Here is an 18,394-nt window from a genome sequence, read left to right on the forward strand (position 1 = left end):
CCACTTCCCTGGGCAGCCCATTCCAATGCCTAACAACCCTTTCTGTAAAGAAGTTCTTCCTAATATCCAACCTAAACCTCCCCTGGCGCAACTTTAGCCCATTCCCCCTCGTCCTGTCACCAGGCACGTGGGAGAATAGACCAACCCCTACCTCGCTACAGCCTCCTGTAAGGTGCCTGTAGAGAGCAATAAGGTCGCCCCTGAGCCTCCTCTTCTCCAGGCTGAACAATCCCAGCTCCCTCAGCCACTCCTCGTAAGACTTGTTCTCCAAATCCCTCACCAGTCTCGTCGCCCTTCTCTGGACTCTCTCGAGCACCTCGACGTCCTTCTTGTAGCAAGGGGCCCAAAACTGAACACAGTACTCGAGGTGCGGCCTCACCAGAGCAGAGTACAGGGGGACAATCACTTCCCTAGACCTGCTGGCCACGCTGCTTCTTATACAAGCCAGGATGCTGTTGGCCTTCTTGGCCACCTGAGCACACTGCTGGCTCATATTCAGTTGCCTATCAACCAGTACTCCCAGGTCCTTCTCTGCCAGGCAGCTTTCCAACCACTCATCTCCCAGCCTGTAGCGCTGCTTGGGGTTGTTGCGCCCCAGGTGCAGGACCCGGCACTTGGCCTTGTTGAACTTCATACAGTTGACCTCAGCCCATCGGTCCAGCCTATCCAGATCCTCCTGCAGAGCCTTCCTACCCTCGAGCAGACCGACACACGCACCTAACTTGGTGTCATCTGCAAACTTACTGAGGGTGCACTCAATCCCCTCATCCAGATCATCGATAAAGATATTGAAGAGGACTGGCCCCAGTATTGAGCCCTGGGGGACTCCACTAGTAACCGGCCTCCAACTGGATTTAACTCCATTCACCACAACTCTTTGGGCCCGTTAAATGCACTCCATACAACCATACTGGTTTTGTATTTTGAGGTTCAAATGAAAGGCTGTATACTTGTGAGGCAGAAAGAATTTGGATTTAGAATTCCTCTAAGTGCTAGGAATCCTACTGTTAACTTCACATCCTGTTCTTTCCCATCTAATATCTTGGCATTTCCCACTGTGTTTTAAATGTCATTTTTGCTTGCTTTGAAAAGGTGGTGGGTTTGAGGAAACAAAGTGCTGGGGTCCAGCTCAGCCACTGCTTTTCTTGTAACTATGAACAAGTCCGTTCAGTTACTTCTTTTTTTTTTTTTTCTTTTTCCTTTTCCTTTTCTCTCTCTTTTTTTTTTTTTTCTTTTTTTTCCCTCCTTGTGTCTTTGTTGATTTTAAGCTTTTAGGCCTCCAGAGATTCTAAGCAGTGTTTTTATAAGAACAATAACAAGTAATTTTAGTCCATGAACTGTTGGTTGTGATCACTCAAGAAAAACAAAAGACCACAACAACAACAAAAAAATCTTGTCGGTAAATCAATTCACTACATTTGGGAAAAATGGACTTGGTGGGAACCACCTAACACATGACAAAATCTTGTGACAAAACCTTCCTTGCCACTTTCAAGAACTCCTTGCTTGTTTGCTAGCTTTGTAAACAGGGAAGTAAGAAACACCCATGTCATTTTGCAGATTAAGGAATTCTAAATTATTTACTTTAAAAATAGTCTTCTGCTGTGTTGCCTGTTGAGGGATTGTGGATGTAAAATTTAGATCTCTGGAAAGTGGATGCACATTGTTTTTCTGTTTTCTCTTGCGAAGAATTAAAGCACAAGATTAGATGAAAGACACTTAACCTGGATGAAATTACTCATTTGTTTGAGTTTTGCTCAAGAGACAGTCACTGATGGCTACAAACTGTTTCTAATGTTTCAGCCATGGAAACGCCTGATGGTGGATCAATGTACAACGTGTCTCTGCTCCCTGCAGTCAATGTCTTCTCGGAGATACAGCCTGACATGTACAAAATTCAGTTGTGAACCATGCCCAACAGTAAGTACAAGTGGTCTGGATGCTCTAATTAAGAGTGTCCGATGATAAGGTCATGTTCTTCATTGTATATACCAGTTTATTTAGTATACAACTCTGGGACCTGTTGCCCTTTCTTCAGGTTTTTCTGAGAAATCATGGCATTTTGTTTTTCTTACCCTGAATTAGATCAAATATATCAAACGTGATCTGAATCCACAGTGTAGAAAAAGGCAAGTTTTCATAGTACTCAGGTCCAGAGGTACATCTTCTTGTGCATTTCTGACTACTTACCTTTGGGGCAAAATGACGTTTAGCAAATCATTGGTAACAGGAACTATCCTTTCCGCCACAATATTATCTGTCCATCCTGGGACTGGCAGCTCAGCCAGATTTCCCTGCTTCAGAGCTTTCCTATGACTATTTCCAAATTTTCTAACAGCTGAGCCCAGTAATATTTCTTTCTGGTCCCCAGCCATGCCTTAAGTGATTTGAGGTAATTGTCCCCATCAGTTCCACTGGTCTTTTTGAAGTCTTTGCTGCTGCTTCCATCATGTGCAAGGAATAATCTTGTCTGGAAAAGCCAGGGGCAAATATCTCCCATTTTTACTCCACTGACTAACAGTGTGACTGGAGTGCCTAACTAGTTTGCTGAATCACATATTTTTTGCTTTAGCACCAGTACCTCAAGAAGAGGGAGAGCTAAACAAATTGTAGAGGCTGCCTTAGTTTTCCCCTGTCCAAAGAACATAGACCAGCAAATAATTTTCACTGAAAAACTGAAAATGCACCCTCCTCTTCTGCCTTCGCCTGGATGATAAATGGATGCCAATGGGCTCAAACAAATACAGGGGCTGTGCAAGCAGTGGCCATTGCATCAAAGAGCCACATCTCTAACATGATCATATGGGATTCCTGGCTGATATCCAGGAGAAGAATAGATTGACAGGGTCCTTGCAAAAGAGGGGGACAGGGTTTTGGGGAAGTCTGGTTTTCAATCCCTAAGTAGAACTGAATGGACAATGTAGTAAGTCAAGTTTCTGTGGTTTCATCTTCACTAATAAACCAAACAAAGCAAGACTGTAAGCTCAAGTTATGGCCTACAACCACTTAACGCTGGTGAATTTTTAGCAGTGCCCCAGCTTGCATGTCTTACAAACAATGCCTAGGCATTATATAACAACACGTCAGTGGTTAGCACAATCGAAGGACTGTTTCCAACAGAAACTATAGAAAAAGCCAGTCTGTTTTATGGGGAGAAGGCAATTTAGACATGCATATGTATTCCACTTGTCTGCAGGGTGAGAAAACAGGCCTTGACCCAATTTCTTTGCTAGTATAGATGCACCCTGTGACAAAAGGGTGAATCTGGAATAGTTGGGTGTTGTTATGGACTCTAATATCACTGCTCCTACAAGGTAGGATTTTAGACACATATTCCTGAAAGGAAAATAAATGGCTAAGCATGGTGCTGAACATCTGTCTCACTTTCACAAAATACAACCTCGCAGATCAATGAAAAAAGCACCCAGATACACTAGAATGAATCAATGGCCAGAAATTTGTGTGCATACATATGCTTCCATGCAGACATGCACAAACATTAATTCTTGCTTTTCAATGCAGGAAGCCAGCTGTGGAAATTACAGGTAGAGGAATCAATAAAATACACTGTAAAAACAAATGGGGAAACATTCCACTCTTGCTTCTTCTACCACCCACACAATTCCCAAATGGCCCCTTCTCCCCACTTGACTCAAATGTACAGACTAAACAAAAAACAAATGAACAACAACTGAAGAAAGATCTATTTCTAGATGGGCTTATTAAGCACAATTTGATTAAACACTTACTAAGCACAGCTACTCAAGAGAGGTTACAGGTCTAGGTGTATGTATCCCTTTATAGTCGTTGTAATGAAACTGTGGAGTTTGAGGAAAAACAAAATCAAATAAGATGTGTAATATCTTCATCCCCTCGAGGCCAGCAGGATTCACATACACACTTGGATCTTTCCTGTCTCAATCACTGATTTTGTGGTATACCCAGATTAAAAGAAATTCCTTCATAATGGACAAAATCATGGAGTAGAGTATGTACTCTCTCAGGAGCACCTGCTCTCTACTGGATGCTGAAGCTATGAAAGTAAATGCACTGGTTGTTGAAGAGCAGCCAATTGCAGCATTCTCTGTTCATCAAGGTCAATGGGTTTTCTGTCATTTTATGACCTGCTTTAGGTGCTTACATTTTGGCTAATAAAGGATGTTCACCTAAATAACAATGAACTAGGCTCTCTTCCAATGATTTAATAGTAACCCCCCACCCTCCCCAAATTCTTTTTCTATAAAAAAAACCATAGCGGTAACATGCATGCCTTCACTGAAACAGAAAGTGTTTGTTGTCTTTAATATGTTCAGCTCATCATAAGCAGCTGTTAGTCATGTGTAGCAGCTGGAGGGACATCGTGGGACACTTCAAGTGTAAACTCATTTTTTTTTTTTTTCATTCTTTTTTTCTTCCTATTATCCATTCTGTACCTTTCTTCTTCTCCATCTAGTGCTGCTTGTTCTCTCATATTCCTTTCCCTGTCACCATTTTTCCTTCCTGTACCATTTGTCAGGCTCCATTCTTTCCTTCTTTCCTTCTCCCCTTTTTCATTGTATGATTTTATACCCTCTCTGATGCTGTTGTGTTTTATCAGACCATTTTCTCTTTCCATCCATAGTTCAGACTTTCCATCTCAGCTTCATTCTCCCCTTTCCCTCTCCCTGCTTAATGTTTATCTGGCCCTTTTCTCTTAGTTTAAGCTTCTAAAACCACTTTCCAAGTTGCACTGTACAGTCTTCATTAACTTTATGGAGAAGTTCCTACCCACCACAAATGTGAACTGTATGCCACTCTAAAAATTTTAATAACATTTTTATTCCTTCCTAATTCTTGTTTAGTGGACCCTGTCTTGCAACATTTATAGTCAAAGAATATTGAATTTATTGGACACAGGAGGCTTTGTATTTGGAAATAAATTTATCTCCCTATTTATTATAAGGATTAATGCCAGTTTTTATAAAACAAAAGTACCTAATTAATTAGATTGAACTAGTCTAGGCCTGTTAAAAAACAAACAAACAAAGCAAAACAACTCTCAATATTTTGCTGGCTATCACTTTGTCCACTGAATTTCCCTCCCCTCAGAACAGCCTTCTAGAAATAAGCATGCTTAAGACAAAACCAACCCAGAAAATTTTCCATGTGAACTTCTTTACATTCTAGAATTACAGAAGGCAGGAAATCCCTGGCTCTTGCTGTGGAAAATGTGTGCCAACTTCATGTAGCATCAGACTGAGAGATGGAAGGCTTCAATACCTTCAGGTAAATTTTAAGAACTAGTTCTTTTATCGTTTTATTTTAATTTTATTTTATTAATTTATAATGAACTATTTTTAAATACTTATAAATATATTTTTTTTCTTTATTTGTTAACTTATATAAATATTTAAATATTTTATTTAATATAAATGTAACCCAGACTTCTGATGGCTCCAAGAAAAGTGCATTTTGTTTCTCTTTTTTGGTTAGGCAGCATGGTATTACTAATACCTTATCTTTTATATCCCAGAATGTTTTGTCAAGAAAGCTTTTTTTTTGTTGTTTGTGAAAGAAAAAAAGGAGACTTCACACCACAGTGCAAAATTCTAGAAGGACAATCTAGATATATCTGCAAGCATGAATATTATTAAAGAAATTTAACTGGAGTAGGAACTCAAACAGCTACTTACAGGAAATTCAAACCCTAATTTTAAATGAAAGTGGATAATGGAGATTTCTTCCCTAGTAAGAACTGAAAAAGGTCAGGTTTTGGCAATCATTACTGAACTGTAATCAGTACTGTTATAAAAGTAAACAATTATTTTCAGAAGATTTCTGTTGAGCAATTCTGTTTACTGAAGATTTCCATGTTTTGTAAACTTCACCACCATGTTATATTAATTGAATATCAATAAAGGAATAGTCAGGTTGTACTGTATCTTGAAAACTTATTGTCCTGTGTTTTTGTGTAAATCTAACAATCCTTAAATCTTTACAGCCAAATGGATCACTTCAGGATGGCTGTGATAGTCACTCCTGTAAAATAAACGAGAAAGGGGAATTTATCTGGGAAAGGAGAATCACTGGCTGTCCTCCATTTGATTCCAGAAGATGTTTGGCTGAAGGTGTAAGTAATGAAATGGGTCCTAGGTTTCCTAGTAGACTGTCATGTTTATGGTTCAGTATATAGGTACCTTATGTGTATTAGGGATGGAAAATCCCAGCCCTTTCCTAGCACCTTGGCTAAACTGAATTTGAATTTTCTTTGAAATTCAGAAAACTGCAAGTTTTCTTTATTTTAAAATATATGCTGGTTTTATGTGGGGCTATGCTGCAGGAGAGATGCTGAGATTGCAGTAATTCTATTCCATGTGAAGCAGCAAAACCAAGAAAATGGTTCTCACAGTGTTTTCAGTTCAGTATCCAGAGCAAAACTGCATGAATAGTTATGCATATTGAGAAAACAGTCAAATTGGCCCCTTTTTTCTATGGTGATGTGTATGAAATACTAAGGCATTTTTTTCTCTACCCTCTTACAAGATTAGGAAAAGGAAGTTTTACCTGTGTTCTGGGAAGAGCTCAAGCTTCCACCTTTGCAGTGGTTTAGTATAATGTCATATTAAAAACCCTACTAAACTTGTCCACCTGTCTTTGAGGAACAGAGTGCATGCTATGGACTCCAGGAAGGGATGTATCACATGGTGCCCTAGATGCTTATCAGGCATCACACAGCTACTATATCCACCTGGTCCCATTTTCATGACAGGATGCATGGCAGGATGTAGGAAACATTTAACAAAGCTCGTGCCCAAGCTTCTCTCAACATACACATAAAGCAAATGGGGGAGGTCTTGATGTGTTAAGTGCAAGAAGAATAAAGCTTCCATTGTCTGTTTTTTTTTATTTATTTCTAATTTATTTTTTTTTTTTTTTGTGAAATCACTGCAGAACACAGGTTTTTATACAAACAAAATTTAGAGTAATGTTGGATTGTGATTATTATCACATCGTGAAGGTCCCTATTGTAAAACAAGGGAGAATGGCTTACTTATAATTCAAAACTTCCCAAAGTGCATTTATTTTCATCTCTTCCAAAAAAAAAAAAAAGAAAACTAATTCAGCTATAAAATTAGCTCTTTTTTGGTCTAGTTACAGAGGGAAAGTTTAGTGGGTTTTGTTTGTTTGTTTGTTTTTAACCTTAAAAATCCTCCTATATTTTGCATGTGAATTCAGGTGTTTAAAACAATGTTGTTATCACCCAGAGTATGAATATTATAATTCTCCATTTTCCCTTTCACTATGAATTTTCAGTAATTTTCCCCCATAGTTTATTTCTGAGAATTATTTCCTACACAGTATTAATGAAACAAACAATTATTTTTGGATGTTAAATGTTATTTGACAGATGATATTTTATGATGTTTTGACTGTACATTTTCAGTTGTTTTGGAACAGGCATGCTTTCATCTATATTGCTATAAAAAACAACAACAACAACAACAACAAAAAACACAACACAACAAACCACACACACACATCCCAAAACAAACAAAGAAGCAAACAAAAAAAAAAAAAAGAAAAAAAAGAGAAATTGTAGGACCATTTCACTTTTTTTCTTTTTTTTTTTTCCTTTTTTTTTTTTCCCATAAACAGAAGATTTAAATGTTGTGTGTTTTATCACTCTGGTTCCCCCAAATTGGTTTGTATTCACCACCAAATTGATTTGTATTCAACATGTTTACTTTAAAAGGCTGCTATTATAAACTGTGGTAAAAGCAATATTTTAAAGTGTTGAACCTGTTAAAATCATCAAATATTTCCAATCAGTTTTCAACAAATATAATCACAGGTTCAACAACTTAAAATGGATTAAAATGAAATTATGATTACTAATATAGACTTATATTTGTATACAGTATAGAAATGCAGTTTTCTTACCTAAATACACTGTTTCAAACATCCTTTTATAGGCTTTCTGCAGAACAAATGTTTATTGCTTGTGCCAAAATAGAAGTATGTTTTATTGTTTTAGGGGAGAATTGCAAAACTTGGCAATACCTGCTGTGACACATGTAAGTAAATAAGTGAAAAGACTTGTTTGGAAATTGCAGAGAGTGTAAGCTACTGCATAGGAAGCAAAGTTTGACATTGATGTACTTTGATAAAACAGGGGTAAGCAATGTAGTCAAAATAAACCATTGGACAAGTCACCCCCTCTGATACAGGTACTGCTATCATGTTTTTTCCACTAGAACATGTGTTTTGGCAGTATTCACAAGCGCTTTGAAAGAAATAGATACTCTACGCATTTTAGTATATACTGTTTTGCAGATGTTGAATTATGAATGTTATATTTAATTGTTCGTCTGAAAAGAGTGGGAACAGTATCACACACAGGTTGACAAGTCACATAACCTGATACTGAATATGTGAGGCAACCACTTCATGAATATACAATGGATTTAAAATGTATTTAGCAAAAAGAGATGGTTAAAATAATGTAATTATAAATATTTTTTGATATTGTAATAGCAAAAAAAATTGGTGGGGCAGATGCTTATTGATGGTTCATGCCTGTTGAACAGCTTGCCTGCATCTTAAATTATGCAGTTTAGGAGTAAGTCCAGCAACTCTTAATTTCATGCATCACTCTGTAGATAATCTGAATGTCAGTCAGTCTGTGAGTGTAGAAGGGGTTTCCTCACATGAGGAAGGATGGGTCTCATTTCTAAAACAAATCTCTGAAGCTTTTTTGAACAGACAACCTCTCAAGTTTTCCTTGGTAAGTAAAAAAACCGAAAGCATACAGAACTACGACAAACAAAACACCAAACCTGTAGCTCGTTAAAAAAATAATAATAAAAAAAAGATTGATATTTTCAAAAGAAAATGTCAGAATATCAACATCTTGCCTGTCCTCCATTATGTCTTGTTTTACTCTATGCATGTGCTAATAAATAAAAGATGCCCAGTATAGCAGCCCATCACCACACTGCCACAGTTGCTGATGTAATAATACCCCGATGAAAGAAGTTAACTCCTACAGAGTTTGTTGCCATTGCTTGTCTACATAATCACTGAGTTCTGCCTTTAGAAATGCAAGTCAGAAAGCGATTGAGATAGACTGTCATCAAACCACTCAAACAGGTAATTTAGTTAAGAGAGCATTAGTCTATATTTAGTCTTTGAGGAAGAAATACTGAAAATTACCTACTCTCAAAAACATCTTAATATTTAAAAGATGTGGGGATGAATGGGCTTTACTAACTGAGCCCATATTGCATGGCCCTTCAAATCCTCATTCCCATTGACATTTGCTTGGATATAGATCAAAACTGAAGTCGCATGTTATAGTGCAGTCCTATTCCTGGTCACTTGTCTATTCAGATTTCTTCACAAAAAAAGGAATCCAATGCAAAAGCTAACATATTGCATGCAGTCAACTAATTGTGAGTTATCAGTTGATTTGTGTATGAAAGGAAGAACAGTGATTAACACATAGTTTTGAATCAATTTGACACTTCTAGACACTAAACATTCTTCACTTCTCCCCATTAATTACATCTTTCTCAGACCTGGAATTCAACCAGGACACTCAGTAGCAATATGCCGTTTGTTACATACTCTAGGGAATGCCAAGGTCTGGCAAAGATACTGCAAAATCAGAGTAATTTATTTAATCTTAAAGCTCAGATAAGAAAATAGTCAGTTTCTTATGGATACAGGTGCTTAGATGTAGGTTACATCACCTTCCCAGGTCTTGAAAGAGCTTGTCTTTCAGACACCTAGGTACCATAAACAATTGGGCAATTAATTTCTTCTCTCAAGTTCAAAGCACAGTTTAGGCTGGTGACTGGCTCTGTAGAGTCCCTACATGGCTTTGAGCAAAAGTTGTTTAAGAAAACAGTTCCTCTTAGTATGGTATACCTTGGCAATTGCAGTTCATTAGTGTGTCTAAGTGCATTGTTACAGGCTTTAAGTACTTTTGAGTAGGAGCACATAACTGAACAGGCTTATTTTCTCCTATTTTTTTTTTTTTTTGTGGTACTAGCAAAGGACTTAATTAATTTTAAAGGATATTCCTTATTTTTCCCCTTCAGAAATGAGTTGCATCTTTGCTTCTTATGTCTTTTCTCAGTTGATCTCAACTGGATACGTCCTGTTAATCTATAAGCAGCTGACTTTGCAAAGGAGAAAGTCTACACAAAAATAAATGATAGAAGTAAAGTAACTTGAGAACAAGTCAATAAGTCAGGATCAAAAAGGCAGCGAAGCTGTTGTTGAGACTAACAATTATTTTGTTTGGGATTTTCAGTTCTGTGGACAAAACTGCATAATCCTCCTAGGTGAAGAAGTTTTATCAAATAAAGTTATGAAATCATTAAAAGAGAATTGGCAGCTCCAAGAGCCCTGGAGTCAGAAACACTTTTCAAGCTTTTTTTTTTTTTTTAATCTGTACATATATGCGTGTGTGTGTGTATAAAATGTGAAGCTTTACCAAGGCACACAGGCAATTTGGTGATGACATTCACACAGAAAAATTATTGAAAGCTATGTATGCTGCTCCACACATAACAAATTCAGACCTACTGCTTCTTGTGCGAATTTCTCATTAGACAGGAGAGACAAAACAAACAAACAAAAATATCACATGGGGAACTTACTAGCAAAACATCAAAAAGTACTGGAAAACAAGTATAAGAATAATTCATGGCTTGCTGAGGACAGTGGCAAAATTTCTGTTGACCCAAACTTTGATTTTTTGCAATAGTATTTCTCTAAATGTTTTGTTGTCCCATCCTGCCTATCCTCATGGGCCCTATGACATGTGGTCCAAGTGCTGTTGCTGGCACTTAATATACATATTTATATATGTATAAAATCCATGTATATATATAGATATCTTCCATACACAGACATGTACACAGAATAGAGAGTCTATCACCCAGGACATAATTAGATATGGAGTTTAATAAGAAGACAGGAGAGACTACAGAGACTGAGTTGGGCAGGGCAAGGTCAGACAAAACTATGGACAAGCAGCTGTTTAACATGCAACCACCCCACCATTATGCCTTTATCCATCTGTATTCCCGTCATTGTTCCTCCCAATCCACCCTGATTCCTCTCTTTCCCCAACATTGGTTTCTTCCCTAAAAAATCCCCTAGTGAGTCTTATAGAACCCCAAGCTGTACTTCCCTCACATCCCACAATGAGTCCCACGCATCCGTAGGCAGTGACCCACCTCAGTCTATAAGGTGATCTGGAGAGCTGCTTCCGTTGACTCATCTTGAAGGGCATCATTCTGAGGGAATGAGATCTGTCTCTTGTGACAGTCTCAGGAGTAGCCAGGTCAAGATAGTCTGTTTCTCTGATTAGGTTACTGGGGTTCCTATGTGTGTCCTCATGATTTTCCTCTGCATTTGGCTTGTCCAATGTGGCATTGCAGAATCTTTCAAAAGGGAGTAAAAGGCAGACATTAGGTTGCAAAGAAGCATTAAAACAAAGCAGTCAACTGAAAAGAAATATGGGGGTCGGCCTCTTCTTGCAGATAATGAGTGATAAGACAAGAGGGAATGGTCTCAAGTTGCTCCAGGGGAGGTTCAGGTTGGAAATTAGGAGACATTTCTTCTCAGGAAGAGTAGTCAGGCATTGGAACGGGTTGCCGAGGGAAGTGGTGGAGTCACCGTCCCTGGGGGTGTTTAAGAAAAGGTTGGACCTGGTGCTAAGGGACATGGTTTAGTGGGTAATTGGTGGTTGTGGATGGTTGGACCGGATGATTTTGGAAGTCTTTTCCAACCTTTATTAATCTGTGAGGGAAAAGCTGTTCTCCAGTGGAATTTTAGGAAGCTGCTTTATCCATGTAGAGCAATTCATTCACACAGAAGCAATTACCAGCATTGTCAAATGCTTTTTTTTTTCTTTTATTTCCTTTTTTTTTTTTTTTTTTTTCCCTTTTTCTTTTAACTTGGTAGGTGTGGAAGAGGAATGTCGACCAGTAAGTACCAGACTGCAATATCGGAACATCAACGGATGTGTGGCTGAAAAGGAAGTGCCTATTTCTCATTGTGAGGTAAAAAATAAAAGCACTCCCACACACCCACCCCAACACTTTCCCTTGCCTCCCTTGCCCATTTTCTCTCTTCCACAAGGGGACCTTCTGTCTCCACCATGGCTACACTTCAGTAAACAGAGCATCATTTTCTGTCTTCACTGAGTCACTCAAACTGTGTAAACCTAATTGACACTTACTTCCTAAAGTAATTTGGTGATGCTGGATTTTCTGTATTCAAGCAACCATGCAAAAAGGCACATAATCTGAGGCGCGAAGGCTTAGTTCATACTCCTTTGCTTCCATCAGAAATGAATGTCTCTGAAATAGTTTAATTAGGACTTTCTACACAGAAGAGAATTTTCATTTTAGTATAACTGAAGCTGATTTTCAGATCTGAGTCTAAAGTTAGGTACACGTATCCTTCTTCAGGCTCTGAAGCTGGCTTATGAGTGTAAATAGGTATTTAGATGCATGATGCTCTAAACAGACATTTAAATTCAAGTGCTATGATTTGACTTTTATGCTCTGTAAGCTCTATAACTCCTCTGTTGGCCAGAGCACTAAGCTGTTGTGTTCTGCATGTCTTATTCATTTCCATAATCAGATTAAAAGCTTAATGGTACAGAATTTTCCTGCCCAACACTCCTTACAACTTGTATAGCAACTTTCATTTGACACAGGAGCATAGCATCCCTTCTGGATATTGCCATCTCCCTGAGACTGGGAACCAACAAGGAAATTCTCTTCGCTCACTGGGTCGTAGCAAGACAACTGCTCAATCTGAGATAACCATGCTTCATACAAGGACTGTATGCAACCCTTGTATGCAGTCCTAATGATGATGTACATGGATGGAAACCAAGAAGTTGCGTTGCACCCAGCTACTTGAGTATTATATTTAGCTGATGCCGTAAGCAAAATGAATCTTCCAGTTTATCATGACTACTGGGAAAAAAAAGAATGGGGACGGGTTATTAGCAGTACACATGCCCAGGCTTTTCTCATCGGTAACTGATGCAGGGCCTCCATTTGCTACGCAAAACTTAATATGAATGGAAGCTTTAAGAACAACAATACTTACCCTTAATTAAAAGAAAAAGAAGATATATGCTTAACCTCTTGTCCTATCCACAAAAATCAGTGGTAATCAGGTTCTTAGCCATCGAGTCATATGTACTGAAGTTTCTCCTGCATGAGTACAGATTTTATTTTGTGAGTCTGGCCATATGTTGAGTAAACTAAATGTTTCTGCTGTGATTGGCACTATGTTTTTTTCTAAACTCCTTCCTGATAATGCTATGCATATATATATATATATATTTGGTATTAATCTCAGAAATAAAAATGAAAAACCACAAAAACAAATGGACTCTGACAGAGTTTGATGTGAGGTCCTTTGTTTTTATATAATGAAAGCATATGTCAAAGTAATGGACAGCTAGTTCTAAATTTGGAAAGTGATCAGACAGGAAGAACAATGGAAATATCAACCAGGTGGACAACAGTGTACATGCTTAGCATGCAGAGCAACAAGAAATGCATCTTAGAAACAACTGAAAAATTGAAGGGATTGCAGCAGTTGGACTAACGCACTTTCTGAATGCACATCCCATATGGCTGAGGTGATAAGAGAAGAGTGTTTCTTACTACCATTTTGTGTATGCTTAGAAGCCAACACAATAATGCTGGATATCACCTATTGTATTTTAAAGCACAGATGTTTTTTTTTTTTTGTGTGACCAGTTCCTTCATCTCTTCTTTGCTATGCTTATGTTCATGAGACATTAGTCTTTGATTAGCACCCCACACTCCGGAATCAGATACCTGTTTCTGCCTTTATGTTTTGCAGCAGAACACTGAACTTCAGGCAAAGAAGTCCATGGATGTTTTGAAGACCTAGATTTTGATTTCACTGGGTTTCTGGCATATTCAAACTTAGTATCTCTTTCTGTTTAGGGCAAGTGTAGAAGCAATACAAGATACTCCATTCAGATGGGGAAATGGGAAGATGTGTGCAGCTGCTGTACAGCCACTCTAACAACAACAGTCATGATCCCACTCCGGTGTGCCAATGGCACGGTGGTGCAACATTACATCCCTTCTGCCTCTCAGTGTGAATGCAATTTGCGGAAGTGTACAGAGTGAATATTTTGAAGGAGCCCAGTGGTTTAATCTTGAGCTTTATGATGAAAGAACTTTACAGTGAAAGCCTCATTTCCTCTCCGTAGACGGCTTTATTCAGTAGAATTCTGACTAACTAATTGTATCAGCATAACAAACAATAAAATTTACTAGCACAATCGAGCAGTATTGGTATGGTTTATAGAAGAGACATTTGAGATTGCATTGTTCTTTCATCTTAACCATGAAAAGTTATCCTCATCAATAAAAGAAAATGTTGTGGTAACGGAAACAGTTGCTTCTACTTAAAGAACATGTCCCAAAGCTTTTAGCACTGACTTCAGAGACTTTGTATTTTCATTCCCCACTTCAGACCTTAATTACATGCTGTATGCATGTAATGCATATGGCACTTTACAGTCAGAGTTCTTGGTACACAATAATGATTATGGCTCAGGCAACCAAATATTTCTGTAATCCATATACATTTTTCTCCTTAAGTTGAATGAAAAGAAATTGTGTGCTAAGGACATGTTGTATACCATATGCAAAACCTCAGCATCTGTAAATGGGGCTAAGAGACAGCTTTTAACATATTTACCACAGCACTTCTACAGACCAGCTTAAGGAGAAAGCTCATCTCTCCTTATTCCGGATGCCAGAACTTCAACTGTTGTATTAGCTAAAAAAGTTAGAGTTCTTTCAAAAGTGGAATTGACAGTGGCAGATTTAATTTACTTACTGCTGACAGGGATAAATTTATTAGGAATTAAATTCCACTTGGTCTGGTCAGGCTACAGAAGGGAAAAGAATGTCCAGAGGGTGGTTGTTGGTGGAATCTAGTGTCAGTCAAGCACTTTCAATGGGAAATACTAATTAAAAAAAAAAAAGTATAAAAGAAAAAAAACCTGTTTATTCCATTTATCTTTTTGCAAGACAAGAAATACTCCAACTTCTTGTTGAATTATCTTTCTGGTAAATCAGCTGGGAGGCTGGGAGATGGTTGTTGTCAACACTAAACTTTCCAAACTTTTGTGATGAAATCTGTAAAGCTTGGAAATAGGCTATGGGTGAAAAATGATGGTTTCTCTAGCTCTAGCAGAATCTTTCTTGAAATAATGAAAAGTATATATAGAGGTCCTGAAGGGTAAGAGTGCTCCTGAGAAGTCTAGCAGAAAAGGTCAGGAAATCAGGTTGTCCCTGTGCAGTATTTAAGTTTGCATCTATAGATATGGAAGGCATTTCAGAGGGCATTTCCACCGTTGCCTCACTGGTAACTGCGAAGAAAGTTTTGAGGTGAAGAGCCATTTCTCCTCACATGAATGCCAATGTCGTGTGATTAAATGGGTCAAAACACCTCCTTATCTGCACGAGTGTTTGCCTTTGGAGGCATCACTTTTGAGAGCATTCTCTTTTGAAAAACTCCCTCTATGCGTTCAACTGAATAGGCAAGTTATACTCCTTTTAGAGAGGAACCAGATAGATCCCTGCTTCTCCTCTTTCGCCATTCAGCTGTGGACTCAATACATATAGCATGCAGGCCCTTTCTTTCCTTATTATTCATGCAAGATACCCTATATTGCTCTTGAATGTCTGTTTATTCTGCTGTAGGATCAAAAAGGGGATCAAACACATAAATCCACAATAACCCCAGGGAGAAAACAAACAAACAAACAAACAAGTTTTAATTAGCACCACCACCACTTACTGCAGTAGATCTGTCACCAGTTTTCCTCCATCACTATAGCTGCCTCCAGATATTAAGCATCCTGACAGATGGATTTGGGTCCCCTAGGTAATCAGCTGCATGGCAATTCATCTGATGCTGCAAATAAGCAACTGCTGAAAGAGCAGCCTGTAACATCAGAGAGGAGTAGAGAAAAGGAGTAGATAGGGGGTGAAAAGCAATGTTGTCCTCTTCTGCTTACCACCACTGGGCTGCCCCTTCATTTTCATTTAGTGCCTTGACCCAGACTGACATTTCTTAGCTTGCAAAAGCTGAAAGGATTGCAGCCTAAGGCTTCATGGCTTCAGACAGGCCTTCTAATTAGATAATTGTATGAGCCAAGCACCAGCTTATCCACATGGGAAGGACACACAAGAACATCCACAGGGCAGAGATGGGGCTACAGTTTTCTGTAACCATTGAAAAATCAGATGAGTGTAGCTAGCATTTTCATCATCAGCAAAGTGGATGGACAGTGTTCAATTAAAAGTTTGTCCAACAAACAGGCAAACATTCTTGCTTCAATTACTTCTAACTCTGTTGTGGTTTAACCCAGCAGGCAGCTAGGCACCTGTCCTGGTTTTGGCTAGGAGACAGTTATATTTCCTCCTAGTAGCTGGTATGGTGCTGTGTTTTGGATTTAGGATGAGAATAGTGTCAATAACATGCTGATGTTTTAGTACTTGCACTGAATCAAGGACTTTTCAGCATTTCATACAGCCCTGTGAGCGAGGAGACTGGGGGTGCGCAAGAAGCTGGGAGGGGACAGAACCAGGACAGTTGACCCAAACTGGCCAAAGGGATATTCCATGCCATATGACATCGTGCTGAACAGTAAATATGGAGTGAGTGGCTGAGGGGCAGAGGAAACTGCTACTTTTGGACAGACTGGGCATTGGTCGCTAGGTGATGAGCAGTTGCCTTGTACATCAATTGCTTTATACATTCTATTATTATTAACATCATCATCATCATCATTTCTCTTCCTTTTCTGTCCTATTTAACTGTCTTTATCTCAACCCATGAACTTTTACCTTTTTTCTTCCTGATTCTCTCCCCCATCCCACTTGCAGGGGAGGGGAGGGTGAGCAGACAGCTATGTGATCCTTAGCAGCCTGCCGGGTTAAGCCACAATGGCACTGCACAGCTGTTTGCTCACTCCACCCCCAACCCTATTGGGATGGGGGAGAGAATTAAAAAAAATGTTAATAATTCATGGGCTAAGGACAGTTTAATAAGACAGAAAAAGAAGGGGAAATTATAATACTAATAACAGTAATAATAATAAAAATATATAAAGTGAATGATGCACAATGCAATTGCTCATCACCTGCTGACCAATACTCAAGCAGTGGCCACCTCCCCCCCCCCCAGCCAACTCTCTCCAGTTTTATTATTCAGCATAACATCATATGGTTCTGAATATCTCTTTGGACACTTTGGGTCAACTGCACCTTCATCAGCCTCACAAGAGAAGGGTCCTCTGGGCAAGGTAGACAGCTGTTTAATTTCTTCCATCTCCAAGGCAGCTATGCCAAAAGCCCACCAGTACCCTTTTAGATCTTTGAAGTATCCTCTCCTGAGGTAGTCTGTGCCAAGGATGCATGGAGCATTCAGGCAAGTCACAACAGAGTGCTTTTGCCACTCATTCCCAGTTAGGCTCACTTTGGCCTCCAATACAGTTAGCTATTGAGATCCCCCTGTCACTCCAGAAATACAGATGGATTCTGCCCCTTTATAGCTTGATAGCATTGTGCACTGGTGTCCTCTGCAGCCTCATACTCTTATGGGTCTGATGTGCCAGACCATCAAATCCACGCAGACCCATAAACTGAGTTGTCCTTTTCCTCCCCCTGGCTGGAGGCAGGGCCCCTCTAGGCCTAGTCATAGTATTCATTACTCATTTCTGGCAAATACAAATCAGAGGTACTTTTGTTAAGACCAGAAGTAAGATCAGCCCTTCCACTCTGTCTGGGGAACTGCCCATATCCTCCCACACTCCCTGCCACCCACAACTATCCTGCCTCAGGGCAGATCTCTGGGTGGTATTCTTAAATATTTATTTAACCTTAAACAAAACCTGAAACATATTCAGGAGACATAGCAACAGGAACATGCTGGTTTGAACATTCCAAGGATATTCAAAATTCTCAAGATCTATTGTAACTAGCCTGGAGGAGAAGAGGGGGATGAAGGAGAAAGGGAAAATGAAGAAATGGGGTAAGGTGTACACCCTTGTCTCCCCCATAGATTGGTTTCCCAAGGAGAAAAAGTAAAGGGTGTAATTATTAATAGTTTTGAAGAGAGGGTTCCCAAAGTACAGAGATAATGGCAATGCTGAATAGAAATACTGGATTAATCTCATGACTAGTAATTTCATCATATCATAAGCCAGTGTGACACAGTACAGCAAAATGATAACATTAAACAAGCCCCCCAGAGATGATCAACAGCACAACAGGGAACACATGCAGCAAGTGAAGTATTACACAACACAACTCTGAAAGCA

General features: G+C 39.0%; 1 protein-coding gene across 2 annotated transcripts in view; it reads left to right on the forward strand.

Annotated features, from left to right (window-relative positions):
- The window catches only part of VWF (von Willebrand factor), a 148,437-nt gene extending 133,986 nt beyond the window's left edge, over positions 1-14,451 (forward strand). Inside the window, exons 47-52 of one of the 2 annotated variants that reach the window (XM_040566017.1) lie at positions 1,804-1,920; positions 5,167-5,265; positions 5,981-6,109; positions 8,015-8,054; positions 11,959-12,056; positions 13,995-14,451. In XM_040566017.1, the coding sequence (XP_040421951.1) occupies positions 1,804-1,920; positions 5,167-5,265; positions 5,981-6,109; positions 8,015-8,054; positions 11,959-12,056; positions 13,995-14,183 (672 nt within the window). In that variant the 3' untranslated portion in view covers positions 14,184-14,451. Of the gene's footprint in view, positions 1-1,803; positions 1,921-5,166; positions 5,266-5,980; positions 6,110-8,014; positions 8,055-11,958; positions 12,057-12,718; positions 13,293-13,994 lie in introns of those variants that run through there. The other variant, XM_040566023.1, reaches the window with a different exon arrangement.
- The last annotated feature ends 3,943 nt before the right edge of the window (positions 14,452-18,394 follow it).

This window comes from Cygnus olor, chromosome 1, assembly GCF_009769625.2.
Source record: "Cygnus olor isolate bCygOlo1 chromosome 1, bCygOlo1.pri.v2, whole genome shotgun sequence".
Lineage (NCBI taxonomy): Eukaryota > Metazoa > Chordata > Aves > Anseriformes > Anatidae > Cygnus > Cygnus olor.